The following is a 21944-nucleotide window of genomic DNA, read 5'->3' as shown; positions in this document are numbered from 1 at the left end:
TCTCCAAGAATTATATCTTTGAAATGATTTTAATGATTTTCCTGATAACCCATATCTCTATCAAGATACATTGGTGCATTAGAAGGAACTTCACATCTTCTAAATTACCATTAACTTTTTGAGGAGGGGAGGATGGAAGTCACTTTTTTTTTTAATGTAAAAAAATTTATTTATTTTTAGAAATGGGAGGGAGGGAGAAAGAAAGGGAACGAAACATCGACCAGTTGCCTTTTGCACACCTGCATGCCCCCAGCTGGGGACCAGGTCTGCAACCCAGGCATGTGTCCTGACCAGGAACAAACCAGCAACATTTCAATTTGTAGGCCGATGCTCAGTCTGGTGAGCCACACCAGCCAAGGCTGGAAATCTTTTAAATGATTTATGTCAGTATCATATTCTAAATAAATGAATTCTCCCTGTTTTATACTTTAAAAATCACTGCTGACATAAGTAAGAATCATTAGGCATTAAAACGTTACAAGTGTAGCCCTGACCTGTGTGGCCCAGTCTGTTGAGTGCCGACCTGCGAACCACAGGGTCTCTGGTTCAGTTCCCAAGTAGGGAGAGCACATGCCTGGGTTGCTGGATTGTGGGCTGGATCTCCATTTGGAGGCATGTGAGAGGCAACCAATAAATGTTTCTCTCCCTCTTTCTCCCTTCCCCTCTCTCTGAAAAAATAAAATAAAATCTTTAAACAACAACAACAACCCAAAAAAAAACCATTACAAGTTCCTGCAGTGGGTTTCCCTCTGGTTAAAATAAGTTCTTATTCCATCCAAGCTAATTCATGCTGAGACTTGATTCTCTTTGGTAACTATATCACAAGTCATTTAGCTATTATAAAATAAAAAGTCTAAAGTAGTTTTCATGAGATGAAATACTTGAAAGTGTTACTATTTTTATTCAAAGAAAATATATTGGATTTGGTTTTCTGTAGTTTAGCTTTTAATAGTCAAAACAATGATATTGAGTATTTTGATTTGCAAGTATTTTTTAAATTGATTGTAAAGAGAGAGAGGAAGGAGAGAAAGATAATCACTTTGTTGTTCCACTTGTTTATACATTCATTAGTTGTTTTTTGTATGCCTTGGTTATGGATCAAACCCACAACCTTAGGATAGTGAGACTCTACTCTCACTGAGCTACCAGGCCAGGGCCTGATTTGCAAATATTAAGATTTAAGGAGAATTAACTATTTTTAATTCTTTAAAAAACCTGTTTTACTATGGAGTAGCAGTTAAGAGTCCAGATTGTATTTGTCAGATGCACTGAGGTTTGAACCCCAGTTTCACTTTTTCCTACATTTATGACATGGAGCTAATTACTAAACCTTCAGTTTTCTCATCTGTAAAATAGTTTCTGCTTCCAGGCTTATGGAGAGTAAAAGAGATGATACTACTTAATATTTAAAGAGTGTTAATATTTACCAGACATCTACTTGCTTAGCATGTATTTATTTACTTTAAATATTAGGATAAATAGCTAAGCCATGTGTTATCATCTCATTATAGTTGAGGAAGCAACACAGAGAGGTTCAATATTTTGCCTACCATATATGTAATGTACTCAGCACAGTGCCTGGCATATAGTTAGCATTTACTGTATTAGCTCTTGTTGAAATGAGTGATCATTATGAAGTTTCCAAATGTATTATGTTTTTAAGTAACTGACCTCTGGTACAACATTCAAAGGATCTTCTGTGGCGCATTTTTCTTTCCTCTTGTCTCCATAGCTCTTGGTGCTGGACAGGCATCTTTGTTTGGGAACAACCAACCTAAGATCGGAGGGCCTCTTGGTACAGGAGCCTTTGGGGCCCCTGGATTTAATACCACGACAGCCACTTTGGGCTTTGGAGCCCCCCAGGCCCCAGTAGGTAAGTGTCAGTCACTTTAGAAGGCTTTTCTCAGTTTATTTCTTGCTAATACTTAACTTGCTGACCTGATTTCCCACTTCACCTCTGTTCCACTCCTACCAAAGCAGTACACGGCAGACTTATGAATAATTATGTAGAGCAGAAGGACTTGTAAGCGATCCTGGACTTCCCTGCTTCCCCATTCTCAGACCTACTCACCCAAAGAAACCACTTCTGTTACAGCTTTAAATTCATCTGGTATATAATTAATTTCATGTCTCTGAATGATGTGCTTATATTGCTGTGTTTTGCTTTATTAAATATAAGTAAATTTAAATTGCTAACGATAGGTGAAAATTTAGCTCATTTATCACCTCTATGTTCTTTATTCGCTTCTTCCAATATAACTGTGTTTATTTACTAAATTTCCTGTTCAGTTTTGTCTGTTGAAGTGTTTTTCATGCTTCATTCATTTGAATACCCTTTCTCAGTTTTTGCAATACCTACCTGCCACTTTTATTATTTCTAATTCAAAATTAACTTACTTTTTAACTTAAATATCTTTTTAAAGAAAATTATGTCCTACCAAAAAGGAAAAATTGATATCATCTGACATAAATAGAGCAAGATAGATAGGTAGAAAAGAAAGGAATTTAAATTCGTCTCCAGTACTATTATACTCCATGTACCACGTTTTGAGAAGCCTTTGCAGATTTAAGCTATGTCCTTACATACATTTTTTTCTTCTATCAAATGCAGGATAGTATTTCTTGACTCTTTGGTCAAATAAGAATATTAGTGTATTAATATCCTTCTTTACCCTTCTTTTTTCCTCATTTCTTTGCCTCTTTTTACTTTTATATAGATGAAGTTGATAACACGTTCTATCTTAAATTATTACTGTCTTTTCTGTTTAAAGCATAAAAGTTGCAAATGAATGCATTTATTATACGTATGAAAACAAATGCTGCCCAGCCAAGTACACCTTTACCTTAGAGCTTTTCCTGGGATTTCTGATTCTTCTTTTTCCCTTTTATTGCCAGCCCTTATTGCCTTCCTAAAGTAGTCTAAATTCTTAAGGATGTTATCTAAATTCTTTTACCCTAGAATACTTGGTTCTTAGATCCCTAAGTCCTCTGCAGCAATATGAGCTCTGATTATTCCCTAGGCCTTCAGCATTGCTTGTCGATGTTCCTTTCAAGTCTTTTAGTGGGAACTGCTGTGTCCTGAATATAGAGTTTTCCTCTTTTTTCCCCCGAGTTTTCTGGAATGTATTTTCAAGTGTATATGAAAGGTAAACTTTGGCCACTTACAGATCTAAAAATATCTTCCTTCATTTCTCACACTTTAATGTTAAGGAGTTCTGGTATGAAAATAATTCACTCTCAGAACTTTTACTGTATTCCTTCTTGTATTAACCATTACTAATGAGACTTGTAATGTCTTCCTGATTCTTGAAACTTGTTCCCCCTACTCCCACAAACATTTAGGATTGTCCCTTTGTCCTGAAATACAAGGATCTGCTTAGATCTTTTCTATCATAAATGCTTGGACTTTTTTTGGCGGGGGGGCAGTAGCTGTGTTTCTACTTTTTAGATTTTTGGTTCTCTTCTAAATCATCACCTTTTGTATTTAAATTTTTATTTTTAATGTATAAGAATTTTTCTTGTTCTCTGAAAGTTTATTTAAGCATCTGGTTCTTAGATGCAGTTTTTTATTGAAACTCTGAATTTGTTCATTGGCATTAAATTTATTTTAAAGGTTTTATTTATTTATTTTGAGAGAAAGGGGAAGGGAGGGAGAAAGAGAGAAACATCAAGGTATGGTTGTCTCTTGCGCACCCCCTTCTGGGGACCTGGCTCACAACTCAGGCATGTGCTCTGACAGAGAATTGAACTGGCAACCCTTTGGTTTGCAGGCTGGCACTCAATCCACTGAGCCACACCAGCCGGGCTGAATTTGTTAATTGTCATTATTATTATTATTTTTAATGGTAACACTGATTCTGATGTTTGCATAGGTTCTTCTGTTCCTTAAATTTTCAGGATTATGTTTGTTTTGTTTTGATCTTACTCTTTAATGCATGGTGACATTTTCCATTTATATTTAGGAATAATAGAATAAAAGGCTCACTGGCTATTTGTATACCAGTTGGTTCCATTTTAAGCTAACTAGTCCAGGAACCAGTTATTATCCAATGTCAGCTCTGGGATGATGCAAGCACCCAAACTAGTTGCTCTTGTTATTTGCACAGTTACCTTGGTTTCATCAGAGGCACACACTCTGCTATTTTTAGCCTATCTGTTGAGCACCAGGGATTAGGATCCAGATGACAGTGTCCTTGTTTTGCATGTACAATTTGCATTGATTATTCTCTCCTATTTTCAGTCACACTTCATCAAAGCTGATATTCTTGAATCCCTAACCTTTCAGAGATTCTCAAAGGCAGATATAGCTTTGTTTTTTATCGTAATCCTCTATTCATTTGCTACTTTCCCATTCTTTGTAATTATGGGTTATATCGATGTATTTTAATATTTTTAACCATAGATTTTATTTAGGTCTTTGGAAGGATTGGAGGTGAATTAGGATTCCAGTTGACCTCTTTTGAGTATTAAAATAAGCTATATCATTAAAAATGATATTTTCATTTTATTTCCCTTACTTTTGGTTTTCAGTGGGAAGTGGTAGCATAAATATTGTAACCTGCCATTTTTACTTGGAAAGTTTTCTGAATGGCTTTTAATAATCTCATCTATTTTTAATTTTTTTTCAATTACAGTTTACATTCAATATAATTTCGTATTAGTTTCAGATATACAGCATAGTGTTTAGACAGTCATATACTTTACAAACTGTTCCTCTTGGTAGTTCCAGTTCCCATCTGGCATCATACGTAGTTATTACAATGTTATTAACTGTATTCCCTATGCTGTACTTTACATCCCCATGACACTTTTGTAACTACCATTATGTATTTTTCACTCCTTTTTACCTTTTTCAGTCAGTCCCCAAAACTCCCTCTCCCTCTGGCAACCATAAATTTGTTCTCTGTATTCCAGCTTTTTTCAAAGTCCATTAAAAAGTTCCGACCAAAAAATTTAGTATTACAGTTGCATAATTAGTGTTACTGCCCATTTAAAAGTACTTGTATTGACCTTTTTTATTTTAATTTTTAAAATTTTACTTATTTTCAAAGTGAGGGGAAGACAGGGAGAGAAACACAGATGTGCGGGAGAAACATCAGTCGGTTGCCTCTCTGTGTGCCCCCAACTGGCAACCCAAACAGGCATATGCCTTGACAGGGAATTGAACCTGCGATCTTTCACTTTGAGGGACGATGGACAGTCCACTGAGCCATACCAGTCAGGGCTGTCCTGACTTTTAGAATGTACATTTTTGCATCACAGAATCTTAGAAGGTGCTTTATGTCAGTCATTCCCTACTGTGGGAGTCCTTTACTTACTTTAAAAACCTCAGTTCAGGTGCCTTTCTTACAGATCATTCTACTCTATTCTTTTGTTCAGGTTGTTTAAGTACCCTGGCTGGTGTGGCTCAGTGGATTGAGTACCAGCCTGCGAACCAAAGGTCACTGGTTCGATTCTCAATCAGGGCAAATGCCTAGGTTGCGGGTCAGGTCCCCAGCAGTGGGCGCACGAGAAGCAACCACACATTAATGTTTCTCTCCCTCTCTTTTCCATCCCTTCCCCTCTAAAAATAAATAAATAAAATCTTTTCTTAAAAAATACCTGCCTTCATAGTATTTTACCCAGTGGTTCCACTTTTACCTCCTAAAGCTAAGCAAAACAGCCTGCTACAATTTCTTTGCAGAACCTTATTGTCTTTGTCTTTCTTCCAGATAAAGTATCATTAGCTGCTTCTGTTCTCAGAAGAGTTAATTTTTAAACATTTTCCTGTTATTTTAATCATTTGATCATAGTGCAGTTTTTTGATGTTTCAAATAATTGCAATCAGAATTGGATATAACACCAGTGATAGCTTAACTAATGCTTATGTTTCCTTATTCTCTTACCTTATTTTTGCTAATGTGAAAGCTCTTTTTTTCCTGTATTTTTAAATAATAGAGTTAACATAGAAAAGACTTTATACTTAAACATAAGAAAAATAAAAACATACTCACATGTTTTTCTAATTATGTTTGGGTTTTTAATGGAAGCTTTCATTCTTCTGCGCAAGTTCAGGTGGGGTTACTTATACTTATTACACGATGGGATTAGCTGGTACGAGTCAGCCTTTTAATGGGTAACTGACTGTGAAGTAGCAAACTGACCAGTGAATATTCTTCTTTAAAAATATTCAGGTTCTCTTGAGTCATCTTGAATAGTCCACAGACACTACTAATACTTTGTGCCACTGCGTACACAAAACATACTTTGCAACATTATTTTTATCACTTATAGTCTTAAAATGGGTTCAAGAACTTTTCTGAATGCAGGTGATATACTATATGTTTTTTAATTTTTTTTTTTTTTTTTTTTGGAGAGAGGGGAAAGGAGGAGGGAAATGAGAGAAAACATTGATTTGTTCCCTCTGGTAAACGCCCTGACTGGGGACTGAACCTGCAACCCAGACATGTTATGTTCCCTGACTGAGAATTGAACTAGCGACCTATTGCATTGTGGTACAACTGAGCCACACTGGTCCGGGTACTGTATGCTCTTTAAACTGACATCTCCTTTGGATTTCACAATCCTGAGCAAATTTGCACTTGCACTAAATATCAGCCTACAGTGTGTTAGTATTTAATGAATACATTTGATTTTTACGAAAGCTTAATTTGACTCAGGTGGAACTACCCCTTTGTCACAAATTTAGTTTCAGCTGTCTATTCTGGGTTTCTTGTTGCTGCTGCTGCTGTTGTGTTTTTTCTTCCTATTGTGAATATTAAACATTTCAGAATGTTTTGTTTATGGCACTCCTTTAATGTATACTGTCTTATATTTTAGCTTCAACCTTAGCCTTAGTTTATAAAGGAAAAAAAGTATCTCTCTAAAATGACTTAAGTGTGATTTGATTTTTTTAGCAATCTTTTTGGAAATATTTATCTTGCAAAGAGGTTTCTTCATCAGTCAAGGTACAATGCAGATAATGTGGGGTTCTTTTTTTCTTTTTACTGTGTACAGTTGTAGATCATTGTTCTTTGTGTTTCTTAAATTCTCTGATGACCTGTTCTTACACTTTGAAAGAAAATTAGACTAATTAGGTGACTTTTATTCCTTTCAATTTTTACTTGAATATAATATGTGTGATAAGTATAAATAATAAACCTTTAAGGGCACCTTAACAGCTGTTTTCATATTTTTGTATGCCGCTGCCTTCCTCTATATTCTCAATATATATAATATTTTTTATTCTGGGGTGTGTACTTATTAAAGCAAATCAAAGATACTTTCTTGTGTCTACAATGAAACACACTGTAATTATTTTTAGTAACTACTTAAACTGCCATGTTGATGTATCATGATTTTTACAACTGTTAATGTTTGACATAGGTTGTTTCCAGTTCTTGGCTGTTAAATATAGTGTTCAGTGAACACTTACATTTTTCTTTATTTTGTTTTTAGTTTAATTAAATCATTGGGTTAATTTCCATGCTTGAAATTATTACTTTGAAAACTGTAAAAATAGTGTGTGCTCTATATACTGTCATATTGTTTCTTTTAAACAGACTAAACTACTTTGTAATGTTTTTAAAGTCAAAGACTAATATAACTGTGTCACTGATAGATAATGAGTTAGGCATAAAAATATTTCAAGGTTGTTTTAATTTACATATCATTGGTTAATAATAATGATGAACACCTAAGTAGAATTTATGTTGTCTCTTATGCAGTGCCTCTTCATATCTTTGACTCATTCCTTTATTTGATTGTTGATTTCTTCACAGTTTTCTCCCCTGCTCCCCACCAGTAATGCCATTGTAATTCTGAACATTTTGAAGACCACATCTTCAAAAAGATTTTTGAGTTCTCTTGCTATAAATGCACTGGATCTTTGGACTGACATCTTGCTTTTTCTTTTCTTTTTATAAAAAGCTTTGACAGATCCAAATGCTTCTGCTGCGCAGCAGGCTGTTCTCCAACAGCACATCAACAGTCTAACATACTCACCTTTTGGAGACTCCCCTCTCTTCCGGAATCCCATGTCAGACCCTAAGAAGAAAGAAGAGGTAAATTTAAGGATTCTTATTCTCAGAGAGGATAAACTAAATGTGCAGATTGTAATTTCTAATGTACAAAGCCTAAGCAAAGTTAGGTGTAATTAATTTTTTAAGACACATTTATTTATGCTTTTCACTAGGTCAGAGGATAAATTATTTTTGCTGTTGAAAGGTAGCATAACAAACATTGAAATGAGCACTGGTCTAGATGTGGGGGCTGTGCCTTTTTTTTTTTTTTTAAGATTTTATTTATTTTTAGAGAGGGGAAGGAAGGGAGAAAGAGGGAGAAACAACATCAATGTGCAGGAGACCTATCAATTGGTTGCCTCTTGGATGCCCCCACCTGGGGACCTGGCCTACAGTCCAGGCATGTGCCCTGACTGGGAATCAAACTGGCACCCTTTTGGTTCACAGGCTGGCACTCAACCAACTGAGCCACACCAGCCAGGACAAGGGCTGTGACTTTTTAACAGCTCTGAAATAAGGCAGGTATTTTATAGTTCAGCAAACTAAGGCTCAGCTCCAAGAGATTCATTTTCCTAAAATTATAATGTTCTTAAATGGCAAATCAAAATCTTTTGTCCTGATTTCTGCATAGCTTTGTCTTAGTCTTTATGCTCTAATGGCATAGAAATGAACTTCTGCCCACTGTGTCATTAAAAGCATAGTGTTCGGTCTGTTTTTTGTTATTGTTTGTTTACTTGAATTTATTGGGGTGACATTGGCTAATAAAATTATGTGGGTTTCAAGTATACAATTCTATAATACATCATCTGTATATTGTATTGTGTGTTTACAACCCCAAAGTCAAGTCTCCTTCCATCGCCATTTATCCCCCCTTCACTCTTCTACCAACCCCTCCACTGCCCACCCCCTGCCTGCCACCTTTCCCTCTGGTAATCACCATGCATGTGTCTATGGGTGTTTAGAGGTGTTTTTGTTTTGCGTATGTGTGTGTTTTTTGCTTAATCCCTTCACCTTTTTTCATCCAGCCTCCCAACCCCCCTCTCCTCTCACAGCTATCATGAGTCTGCTTCCTATATATATATATATATATATATATATATATATATATATGTCTGTTTCTATTTTGTTTGTTTATGTTGTTCATTAGATCCCATGTATAAGTAAAATCATATGGTATCTATCTTTCACTGACTGGCTTATTTCACTTATTATACTGTACAGGTCCATCTATGATGTCGCTAAAGCTAAGATGTCCTTTTCTTGGCTGAGTCCATTGTGTAAATGTACTACAACAGCATTTACCCACTCATCTACTGAGAGGCACTTGGGTTGCTTCTGAATCTTGGCTATTGCAGATAGTGCTGCAGTGTACATATGGGTGCAAAGTCTTTGGTCTCTTTAATCCTTGCTTTACCACTTACAGTGTGTGAGACATTGGGCATGTTTCTCTGCCTCTCTGAGTCTGTTTCTTCATCTATAAATGGGTATAGTAATATATATAATAATATAGAGAGGAGCCCATCTGCTCATGAATGAATGGATAAACAAAATTTTGTATTTCTATACAGTGGAATATCATTCAGCCATAAAAAGAAATGAAATACTGATACTATATAGTAGATACTAATAGTACTATACTGTGGATGAACTTTCAAAAATAATTAGGCTAGGTGAAAGATGCAGTGTAACACAAAAAAGCTTAATCATTCCATTTATGTAAAATGTTTATAATAGGCAAGTCCATAGAGTCAAAAATTCTTGTTTGCTAAGGGATAAGGGTAAGAATTCAGAAGAATGGGGTTTCTTTTTGGAATGAAGGAAATGTTCTGGCTTTAGGTAGCAGTAATGGTTGCATAACCTTGTAAATACAATAAAAAGCGCTCAATTGTATGCATTAAAATGGTGACTTTTATGTGAATCTTAATAAAAAATTAAAATGTGATAGAGGGAAGAGCATAGATTCTAGAGTGAGTTTGGTAACACTTCAGAAGAGGTAACAATTAACTCTGTGTATGTACATAGAATTTGGTAGTCTAGGTTAAGACATTTCCAGAAAAGGCACAGAATTGTAAAAAATTACAAAGAGATCTCAGAAGGTTCATTTTTACTGAACTCTTAACAGTCTGCATTTTTAAGAGAAGAATAAATTGATATGTTTTGTATGTTAGACATTGTTGTTTCAGTGGTGTATACTATATCTGTAGTTTACTATTAGAGGAAACAAAAGTCCTAACATCCTGAACATGCTATAGAAACATGGTAAAGGTGCCATCAGAATCAACCTGGAGTCTTAATTTAGTTGTGTGTTTCCTCCAGTAACTTACAGTTTTCTCAAAAATCAGGGAAAGTAATTTTATTATTTTTATTCCCAGTACTTGGTGTTTGATTCATGGTGATTATCAGTGTTTGTGAAATGATGGATAAATGCAAGCTAGTAATCTGTTTTTGGGGAGTGATTTGGATTACATAACAGTTGAATATTAATTCACAGCTGTGTGTCAGTTTTTCTTGAAGCATACAATTTTTATTTAATTGAAAAATAATTTTCTTGTAATTTTTTTGATACAATGTTTTCTTAAAATGACTAAGTATTGTCATTCTTGTTTTAGAAAAATGCTGTAAGCTCTTTTGTAAGATAAAGAGAAATGCACAAATTATATTAATAATATGTTAGTACATTTTGACTTACAAAGCACTTCAAATGCAGTATCTCAGTTACATTTTAAAACAAGTCAGACATATACTTGAAATGGGGGCTGGCAAGATAAGTAAAAGTCAATGATAGAGAAATAAAAACAGTTTCACTAGCATTCACACTGTACAACATTAGGTGTTGATAATCCTTGTTTTCTGGAATCCAAGGCTTCCAGAGGTGTCTAGTGGGTGAATGGCAGAGGTGAGGCTTGCACTCTGGTCTTCTGATTTTTAAGGCCAAAATTATACATTTGAGTTACACTAGAACTTGTCATGATACTTTTGTCTTTCAGAGATTGAAACCAACAAATCCAGCAGCCCAGAAGGCTCTCACTACACCCACTCATTATAAACTGACACCCCGCCCTGCCACCAGAGTTCGACCAAAGGCTTTACAAACAACAGGCACGGCCAAGTCACAGCTCTTTGACGGACTGGATGATGATGAACCATCCTTAGCCAATGGAGCATTCATGCCCAAGTGAGTTTATTTTTGTTTAAATAAATTAAGTGTAAAATACAGGGTGGGACAAAAGTAGGTTTATAGTTTTGAGAACACAAAACAGATTCTTGTATTGTTGCTTATTAATTACTGTATTATTTTCCACACAAACAACTGTAAATCTACTTTTGCCCTACTCTGTATTAATATGAACTAAATATGAAGTGCTATGTAATTGTTTATTTAAATATATTACAGTGTTACACAGTTATTTTTTTTTATTTAAAATATAGAATATCACAGAATGAAACTCCTTTCCTTAAAAATATGGTGGGATGCTGCTTGAGAAAAGATGGAAAGTACAATTTTATACATTTCTTAGACTAGCATTAGATTATTTTGAAGGCAGGGACCTAGCCACTTTTTAAGGATAACAGTTAACATAAAAATATTTTAATTAATATGCTTTTAAGTTTTACATATACATGTTTTTTTGTTTTGTTTTTGAGGTTAGTGCTTACATAATTTTAAGCAGAAGACACTTTTTTCTTACAGTGCAAACTGGCCAAACTGATTAAGAAGAATCTCTATATAATTTTGACTCCCATAAATACAGCTACTGACTCAATAATAAGATAATTATACAGAAAAACTCATGAAGTTTATAGAAGATTCTAGTTGATGGTAAACAGAAATTACACTTAAATTATGTATTAGAGCAAATATGCCCTAGAGAATTGATATATGCATAGAAAAAACCTGAAGAAAAATACATACTAAACTCTTAATAGTTAACATCTGAAAACACAACCTCACGGCATTTTATTTCTGGGTTGTATGTTTTTCTAGTTACATAGTTAGACATACACACATACACAGGCTGCAAGTACTTTTCTAATCAGAAAAAGTTTTTTAGGGAGTGGGCTTTGGAGAAAAGGTAGGAAATCACCACTTGCAGTTCTTTGTCTATGAATGATGTTAAAAAAATTTACTACTACTTTCTTTCCATAAAAATATGGTGGGACGCTGCTTCAGAAAAGATGGAAAGTCCAGTTTTACACATTTCTTAGAATAACATTAGATTATTTTGAAGGCCGAGGCTGTATTCCTGCTTATGTCCCTGCATTTAGCCAATTGTTAGGCACACAGTTGTTGAAAGGGGCTTGGATTCGTCATTCCAACTGTCTTTCAGGACAGTTTCACCTGATATCCTTAGGGTTTGCAAGTATGATATACAAATAGAAAAGATTCGAGTGGGAAAGTACACATTTTGCTATTAACACATTCTGTACTGCTCACAAGTTCCCTCATGTTTTGTACGCCATCTGTTAACGACCGCTCACGAGTTTTCTCATTTTTCACGCGCCATCTGTTATGGACTTTAGATGTCAACACACTGTCTTGTCCACATCGAATGAAGCGATCTCATTGGTGGAAACCGTGCAGGTCAATCTACGAAAAACTATATAATTGCACGAACCCATAAAGCATTGCAGTTACATTGTATTTTGGTCATTTGACCCTGGCATATGTCTTAGAGATTTCTATGCGGTATGCAATGTGTTTAATACCATGCTTCCTTCTTTGCTTCTACTTCCATGGTGTCGCTCTCAGCAGTCTTTTTTTTTTTTTAATTGTATCCCATGTACTGTACTCCACATCCTGTGACTATTCTGTAACTGCCAATGGGCCCAGGTAATATTTGATAACTTCCTTTTTTGGTAGGATTCAATATGTAAAACTTTGTCCAGGATTTTTGCCTTCTGTATTCATGACTTAGATTAGTTGAATGTTTCTTTCTTAAAATATCATCTAGTTTTGGTATAAAGGTTATCCTGATAAACAAACTGGGTAATATTTCCTCTTCCTCTTTTCTGGAAGAGTGTGTGTAAGATAAGATAGGCTTTTTTTTGTTTGTTTAGTTTTGGTTTGGTTTTTTTCATTGAATGTTAGGTACTGGTAAAGATACATGAGCCTGAAGTAGTATTTGCATTGGTGGTGGTGGTGGTGGTGTTAATTTATTTAAAAGTTATAGGACTGTTCACATTTTTTCATTTTGGTAGAATCTGTAGGGCTATCCCCATTTTGATTCCTGACATGGGTGTGTGTATGTGCATGTGCATGCACGCACCTGCATGCCTGTGACTTTTCTTCTTCTCAATCTCCGGTCAGGGATCTGCCCATTTTATTGGTAATTTAAAAGAACTAAGTTCTGTGATTATTGATGCTCTCTTTTCTGTGATCGTTTACTACTTCATTAATGGCCCAACATCTGGTTATAAATGTTCCAGGTGTTTTTGAAAAGAATGATTTTATCATTGTTAGGTCTGGCCTGCTAATCACTTAGGTCTTTATCCACACCTGTTTTGGAGGAGGGGGTTGGAATTTTTTTTTTTAAATATATTTTTAGAAAGGAGAAAAGGGGGGGGGGGAGAGAGAGAGAGAGAAACATTGATGTGTGAGAGATACATCGATCAGTTGCCTCACACCCCCAACTAGGGACCAGGATTGCAACCCAGGGACGTGCTCTGACTGGGAATCGAACCAATGACCCTATGTCTCATAAGCCAGCACTCAATCCACTGAGCCACACCAGCCAGGGCTGGAATTTTTTTTTTTTTTTTAAAGATTTTATTTTCTTATTTTTAGAGAGAGGGGAAGAGGAGTAGAAAGAAGGAGAGAAACATCAATGTGCAAGAGAAACATCTGTGCAAGTTGCCTCTCTCATGGGCCCCAATTGGGACCAGATCTACAATCTGGGCATGTGCCATGAGCGGGAATAGAACTGGCAACTTTTCGCTTGTGGCATGATGCCCAGCCAACTGAGCCACACTGTGCTCAGTGTGGTCAGGGCTGGTTTGGATGTTTTATATTCTTAACTTCCAGTATCACAAAAAAGATATGAACTCATCTGAAGTTTTCCTAAATGAATCCATTTTAATATTTAATAGCCTTTACAATGTTGTATAACAATTAACACCACTATTTCCAGGACTACTTCATCATTCCAAACAGAAACTGTGTACCTATTATGCAATAATTCCCTACTTTTTCCTTTCCTTAGTTCCTGTAAACCCATATATTACTTTCTGTCTGTATGAATTTGCCCATTTTAGATAACTCATTACAATCACACAATATTCTTTCACATCTGGATTGTTTTACTTGGCATAATGTTTTTAAGGTCCATTGTGTTGTAGCAGGTATCAGAACATCATTTCTTTTCAAGGCTGTTCCATTGTATGGATATACCACTTGTTTACCCATTCATGTGTTGATGGACACATGTGTTGTTTTCACATTTGAGCTATGTGAATAGTGCTGCTATGAACGTGGTGTACAATTATCTGTTTGAGTCCCTGTTTTGAAATCTTTAGGGTATATACCTAGGTTGGAATTATTTATGGTCATATATTAATTCTATATTTAACCTTTGGAGAAACTTTCAAACTGTTTTCCACAGCAGCTGCACTGTTTTACAGTCCCACCAGCACTATACAGTGTTTCAGTTTTCTTCATGTCCTTGTCAAGCACTTATTTTCTGTTTTGCTTGCTTTTTTTGTAATTGCCATCGTAGTGGGTATGAAGTGGTATCTCTTGCTTTTTATTTGCATTTTCTTTATGACTAATGATGTTGAGCATCCTACTCTATGCCTATAGGCCATTTATCTTTGAAGATGTAGCTTGTTTCCTTTTGTGTCCTTTTTAAAATTATTTTGTCATTTATTTTCACAACTGGCAGTAATTCGAGTTCAAGTATGATGATACTAACCTTCACAAAAGATTTTTTTTAATGAAATTTGCTTATAGAAATGAGTCAAAGCTGAACATGTGACCATGTACTTTTACTTTCAGTTTTCTCTTAACTTCAGGGGTAGAGACTTCCCAGGTCCCAACACAAAATGAGTGACATTCACTGGTGTCCCCACACCCTTAGTAGCTCTGGACTCCAGTCTCTGTCTCCTTAATCCCATAAGACAATCAAAAGTGTCCTGTCAGCCTCTTAGCCTTCCCCTTCAAGTCAGAAAAGTCCTCTCAGGCCAAAAACAACTCTGAAGTACCAGACACCTCCCTACGCCACTGTCCCCTTACAAGTTGCTAGTTCAGTCATTTTTTTACAACTTGTTGGCTCTCAGTGCCTACACAGAGTTTCACCTTTTCCAATTATCCTCCCTAAGAAGATTAGTTTGCATTACTTAGTCTGCCATTAATAGGCAGGCAAGTTTCAGTTTAGTTTTCATGTAGATAACAGTTCTTCATTTCAAGTGCCTGTTTCATTGGCTTGTTTAATAATATCATTACAATGAGTATAACAAGCCTACACAGGTTTGGAACAGACACTACTGACATTTATTACCATGTAACTCATTTGAGTCTAGAAGGAAATATACAAGTTTTCTGTTACTTACAGTTTTGTTTTGTTTTGTGTTAAGAGGGAATGAAGCACATTAATTAATCCCGTGAGTTTCAGTGAAAGTTAATTAAGATCTCTTCTATTGGTTCTTCTACTTGAAGCCCATATACTTTGGAAGTTCTTGCCTTAAGTAAATCTGCTATATGTGAACCCAAATTTTTAGATATTTGTGATCATTTGCATCTTTGGATATCAAGATTTCTTATTCCTACTGCTTTCTTGTCATCTTTTCTTAAAAATCTTTCTGTCATGGCCAGTGTGGCTTAGTAGCGGGAGCGTTGTCCAGTAACCAAAAGGTGAAAGTGTCTCTCATTTAGTCAAAAAAGTATCTGTTTATCCACTTTCTTCAGGGCAGCATGCCAAGTTTTATGGGATGAGACAGCTGTGAATCCCTAGTGCCAAAAGAAGGAAGCCCAGACTGGCGTGGCTCACTAGGTTAGGTGTCTCCCTGAAAACTGAAAAGTTGCAGGTTTGATTCCCAGTAGAGCACATGCCTGGGCTGCTGGCCACGTTCCTGGTTGGGGGCTGTGAGAGGTGACCAGTTGATGTTTCTCTCCCTCTCTTTTCACCCTCTTGCTGTTGGTAGATGATAGGTAGGTAGGTAGGTAGGTAGATAGATAGATAGATAGATAGATAGATAGATAGATAGATAGATGTGTGTATATAATCTTTCCTTTAAAAAAACAAGATGGAAAATGTTTAAAGAGAAAAGACATGTAGAGAAATAATTGAAATTTAAGACATAGTATAATGAGTGAACTGTTTGGATAAAGTGCTCAGTGGTTCAGAGAACCATGAACTAATATTTTCTAGGGGGAATTCCTACTTTGTTTTGGATGTGATTAGGTTTATTCTTTTAAATATCGGAGTGCAGTATATTTCGTACCTTATGTTCTGGTCATGTACTCATAGAAATAGTTTGTGATTTGAACTTGTTAGGTCATTTTTAGATAATACAAGAATTGAACAAGAGTGTCCTTTTTCGACTCCAATTTTTAAGATAATGTCTATGATGTGACTATGCGTGCCTGAAGTGTTTTTTTCTTTTTCTTTTGGTCTCTGTTTATAGGAAGAGCATTAAGAAGTTGGTTTTGAAAAACCTTAACAATAGCAATCTCTTCTCTCCTGTTAATCGTGAATCAGAAGATCTAGCCTCACCATCTGATTATCCAGAAAATGGAGAGAGGTAAACTGAATTCTGTTTTGGGTTGTTTCTGGTAAAGTACCCTATTCTCATTCGGAAAAGATTCTGAGCTAAAATTTATTTATTCTATGAAAATTTATGAAGTTTGGCAAATGTTACGTAGGAGTATTAATAGCTGATCAGCACCTAGAAACTAAGTCATGTTTTTGCTTTTTGAGCACTTTAGACCTTAAAATTATTGCAGTTCTTCTCATTTAATTCTGCAGAACTCTTTTGGTATCCATGTATTTTATTTTGAACAGGATTACCATTAATTTGACATTTACCTCCCTTAAAATGGAAATTTGTGATAAGTGTTGGAGTGATAGTCATTGTAGCCAAGCCAAAGCAAAATAGTGTGGAAGTATATAAAATGTATAAAGGAGGCAGTGGAAGTACATACACTAATCTTATTAGTGTGGTATACATTTTACAGTTTAGAAATTTGTTTATAAGCATATTCTTATAGATGAACATTGTAGAGGTTATACATGGATATATCATGGATACATGAATGATATATATTCTGTAACATGCTTTTTTCAATTTATTTTATTATAAATGCCATTGCATATCAGCATTACTATATCTGTACCCTCTTTTTTAATGACTATAGCTATTTGTGAATCTAAGATAATTCAGTCAGTCCTCTGTTGGAGGACATTTAGGTTATTTGATATTCCCATATTTGAAATAATGATACAGTGAAAAATACCTGTGTGTGTGTGTATTTACATACACACACGTATGTGTATGTGTGTCTATATATCTTCACTCCTGTGTTTTCTCTTTGGATAAAATTTTAGTTTGAATCTTTTCATTAATGAAGTACTAGTACTTTGCTGATGATAATATTAAAATCTGAAATTTTTTTCAATTTTTATTTTTTAATTATATTTTATTGATTATGCTATTAGAGTTGTCCTGATTTTTTTCCCCATTTTCCCCCCTGCACTCAGCACCAGCCATTTCCTCAGGCAATCCCCCCACGATTATTCATTTCTGTGGGTCAAGTGTGTAAATTTTTGGCTGCTCTATTTCCTACTCTGTACTTTACATCCCCGTGGCTATTCTGGCACCTTAGACCACTTAGTCATCCTGACACCCTCCCATGGCTATTCTGTAACGACCTATTTGTACTTCTTAATCCCCTCAACTCTTCATCCATTCCCCTCCCATCTGGCAACCATCATAATGCTCTCCGTATCCATGACTCTGTCTCTGTTCTTGTTTGTTTAGTTTGTTTTTTAGATTCAATTGTTGAGATGTATTATTTTGCCATTTTATTGTTCATACTTTTGATCATCTTTTTCTTAAGTCCTTTTGACATTTCATATAATAATGGTTTGGTGATGATGAACTTCTTTAGTTTTTTTCTTCTCTGGAAAACTCTTTATCTGTCCTTCTATTCTAAATGATAGCTTTCCTGGGTAGAGCAATCTTGTCTATAGGTCCCCACTTTTCATGACTTAGAATATTTCTTACCAATCCCTTCTAGTCTTCAGAGCTTCTTTTGAGAAATCAGCTGACAATCTTATGGGAACTACCCTGTAGGTAACTAACTTCTTTTCTCTTGCTGTTTTTAAGATTCTTTATCTTTAACTTTTGGCACTTTCATTATGATGTGTCTTGGGTCTCTTTGCATCCCTCTTGTTTGGGACTATCTGTGCTTCCTGAACTTGCATGTCTATTTCCTTCACCCAATCAGGGAAGTTTTCTTTCATTATTCTTTTCAAATAGATATCCAATTTCTTGCTCTTTCTCTTCTCCTTCCGGCACCCCTATGATGCAATTGTTTGACCTCTTGAAGTTATCTCAGGGGTTGCTTATTGCTAGTCTCATTTTTTTGGATTTGTTTTTCTTCTTATTCTGATTGGTTGTTTTCTTTTTGTTTTTGTTTTTTGTTACTTGGTTTTTGTTTTTGTTTTTGTTTGCTTTCTTATGTTCCATATCATTGATTTGATTCTCAGCTTTGTCCACTCTACTGTTGTTTTCCTGTAAATTCTTCTTTATTTCAATTAGTGTATCCTTTGCTTCTGAATAGATCTTTTTATGCTGTTGGGGTCCTCACTAAGTTCCGTGAGCATCCTTATAACCAGTGTTTTGAATACTGATTGCTTATCTCCGTTTTGTTTAGTTCTTTTTCCAGCGTTTTGATCTTGTCTTTCATTTGGGCCATGTTTCTTTGTCTTCTCATTTTGGCAGCCTTCCTGTATTTGTTTCTATGTAGTAGGTAGAACTGCTTTTTGACTCCATGTCTTAGTTGCATGGTTCAATGTAATAGGTGTTTTGTGGGGTCCAGTGGCACGGCCTCCCCTGTCACCGAAGCTATGTACTCAAGGTCTGTCCTTCGTGTGAGCCGAGCACACCCTCATCTTGTTGTTGAGCCTTGATTGCTGTTGGCAGATCAATGGGAGGGATTTATCCAGGTCAGTTAACTGCAAGGACCATGGACCACCAACCTCTGCCCTCTATGGAGGATTGGCTGTGTAGGTGGAGGATGGTGATGCTCCGACAAAGTCTGTAGCTCCCCACTGGGTGCACTTACCTTGGGGTTTCCTGGGTGTTGCAGGCCAGGGTCAGCCCCCACCTGTGTTTTGCCCCAGGCCACTCTACCTGAGCCATAAAGCAGTCTGAGATGGCTACAACTTGTGCTGGGCTTGGAGATTCCCAGGCAAAGCCAAACTGTGAATCTAGGCTGACTGCTGCTAGTCCTGGGCCTGGGGCTCACTGAGGCTGGCTGTTGCTTATTTGAGAGGATTTAGGAATTTGTGAAACATGAGCCAAGACCAGCCATTCATATGGAAAATTAGCTTGAGTGGGCCCTTAATTGGGTGGGGTGGTATCTCTCAGAGTCTCCAAGGCAGGTCATGCAGTGTTAGCCAGGTTAATGGAGGCTCAGAGATGGCACCAGCTTGCCGGCTCTGTTCGGGGAGGGTTTAGAAAAGGGACAATAGCCTCTGCTTTCCTTGATTCCAGACACTTGAGTTACTCCCTTTATGGCACTTGTATCTTTCAAAATGCTACCCCAGTGCTGGAGGTCAGAGGGAGTGAGTCTAGTAGATGAGTCTGTGTATGGGTTCTTTAAGAGGAACTGCTTTGGGCTCTAGCAGTTTCTTCCACTGACTCAATTCCTGCTGGTTTTTTTGCAGCCAGAAGTTGTGGGGATTTATCATCCTGGCACTGGAACCCTGGGGTGGGGGTCTGGTGTGGGGCTGGCACGCCTCATTCCTCACTCCTGAGATGTCCCTCCCAAATTTTTAACCACCACATGTGAGTGAGGGACCAGCCCATTCCTCATCTCTATCCCTCCTACTAGTCTGTATGGAAGTGGTTTCTTTAATTGTGTAGTAGTCAGACTTCCATTCAACTTGATTTCTGATGGTTTTAAGTGATGGTTGTTCTATATTTTAGTTGTAATTTTAATGTGGCTATGCAAAGAGGCGAGCCATTGTGTGCCAATGCTGCCATCCTGACAGGAAGTTTTTTTATTTTTAATATATTTTTAATTTTTAGTTTTTAATTTGTTTTTAGACAGAGGGAAGGGAGGAATAGAGGGAGAGAAACATCGATGTGAGAAAAAAATCAGTTGTGTTCCTGTTGGAAGCCCTCAACTGGGGGCCTGGCCTGCAACACCCAGGCATGTGCCCCAATCAGGAATTGAACTGGTGACCTTTCAGTTTGCATGCTGGTGCTCAGTCCTCCAAGCCAAACCAGCCAGGGCCAGAAGTCTCAGTTTTTTAAATTTGAAATTCACTCCTGATTATTTGACTCCCCCACAAAGTAGGGATTTTTTTTTTTTTTTTTTTACTAAAAATTTGCTACTCCATTTATTTGTGAAAATCGATCTGTTAAAAGCATGGAATCTACAGCCAGATGTCCTGGGTTAAAATTCCAACTGTAGTACTTAACAGCTTTTTGACTTCGGAGAAACTCCTTTATTTTCTGTGACTTAGTTTTTTTATGAAATAGGATGATAGTAACCTATGTCTCAGGATTAGTGTAAGTATTAATATTTTTAATATGTGGAATTACTTAGAATAGTTCCAGGCACTTAGTAAGGGTTAACTATTATCATTGTTACTACTACTGCAAGGGCTCAGATATTGTTTTTATTTTCCCTTTTCAGATTCAGTTTCCTGAGCAAACCTGTTGATGAGAATCATCAGCCGGATGGAGATGATGATTCTCTTATGGCACGTTTTTATTCTAACCCTATTGCAAAACCCATTCCTCAAACCCCAGAGACTGCTGGAAATAAACATAATAATAGCAGCAGTGTGGATGATACCATTGTTGCATTGAACATGCGTGCTGCCTTGAGAAATGGGCTCGAAGGAAGCAGTGAAGAGACCTCTTTTCATGAGGAGTCACTTCAGGATGACCGGGAAGAAATAGAAAATAGTACTTACCACATGCATCCAGCAGGTCAGGTTCAGATTCATACATGACTAATCTCTTAGCAGTCATTTGAAATTTCTTTTTATCTGTCACAGATTTTCAAAGGAATGAAAATCAGCTATCTAAACTTTTAAATATTCTTTTTATTGCATTTTTTTAGAAGTTAACATATAAACACTTTACAGTTATGCTTTGGTCAGTTCATAAATTCACATTTTGTATCCTGCTACCATTTAAAGATTCCAAATTTGATAGCCAAAGAGACTATCCTCTTACTTTCTTGGCTTTATAAATTTACAGACAATGCTTATTAGTTTTTAAATAAAATGACAAAGTATATAGACCATACACGAATGCCTAACATGTATATAGACATTCAAATGTCAGTTGTTGCTGTGGTGGTTTACCATAACCTCAGTTCCGTGCTCTCCCTCACCCCCCAATAACGAAGTGATTAATTTTTTCCCAACTAATTCATGAAACAAGTAATACAAACTATAATATTAGAGTGTCTTGATTGGATAATTAAAACTTGCCCTTTTTCTGTGTTGACATACCATCTTGCTTAGGTTTTGATAAATGTCATTACCTTTTAAAATATTTTTTAAGTTTGAGGTACAATTTATATATAGCGAAGTGCACAGATCAGTTTCATTTCTGTGAATTTTGGCACAAACAAATCCAGATATCTAATACCTCATAAAAAATAGAATGTTTCTTTTACCCTCACAAATTCCTTTGTGTCACAATCCTCTGAAGTCAATCAGAGTCTGATTTTTGTCATATAGGTTGATATTGCCTATTCTTGAA

The 21944-nt window shown here is 36.2% G+C and overlaps 1 protein-coding gene across 3 annotated transcripts in view; it reads left to right on the top strand.

Annotated features, from left to right (window-relative positions):
- NUP98 (nucleoporin 98 and 96 precursor) overlaps positions 1-21944 on the top strand; it is a 76893-nt gene that overhangs the window by 45909 nt on the left and 9040 nt on the right. For all 3 annotated transcript variants that reach the window (XM_054576193.1, XM_054576192.1, XM_054576191.1), the window contains exons 12-16: positions 1733-1873; positions 7909-8042; positions 10988-11175; positions 16620-16736; positions 20863-21161. In XM_054576193.1, the coding sequence (XP_054432168.1) occupies positions 1733-1873; positions 7909-8042; positions 10988-11175; positions 16620-16736; positions 20863-21161 (879 nt within the window). The remainder of the gene's footprint in view (positions 1-1732; positions 1874-7908; positions 8043-10987; positions 11176-16619; positions 16737-20862; positions 21162-21944) is intronic.

Source organism: Pteronotus mesoamericanus, unplaced genomic scaffold (genome assembly GCF_021234165.1).
Source record: "Pteronotus mesoamericanus isolate MK-2021 breed Mesoamerican mustached bat unplaced genomic scaffold, CSHL_Meso_final contig_33, whole genome shotgun sequence".
NCBI lineage: Eukaryota > Metazoa > Chordata > Mammalia > Chiroptera > Mormoopidae > Pteronotus > Pteronotus mesoamericanus.
This window is presented reverse-complemented; position numbering and strand designations above follow the sequence as displayed.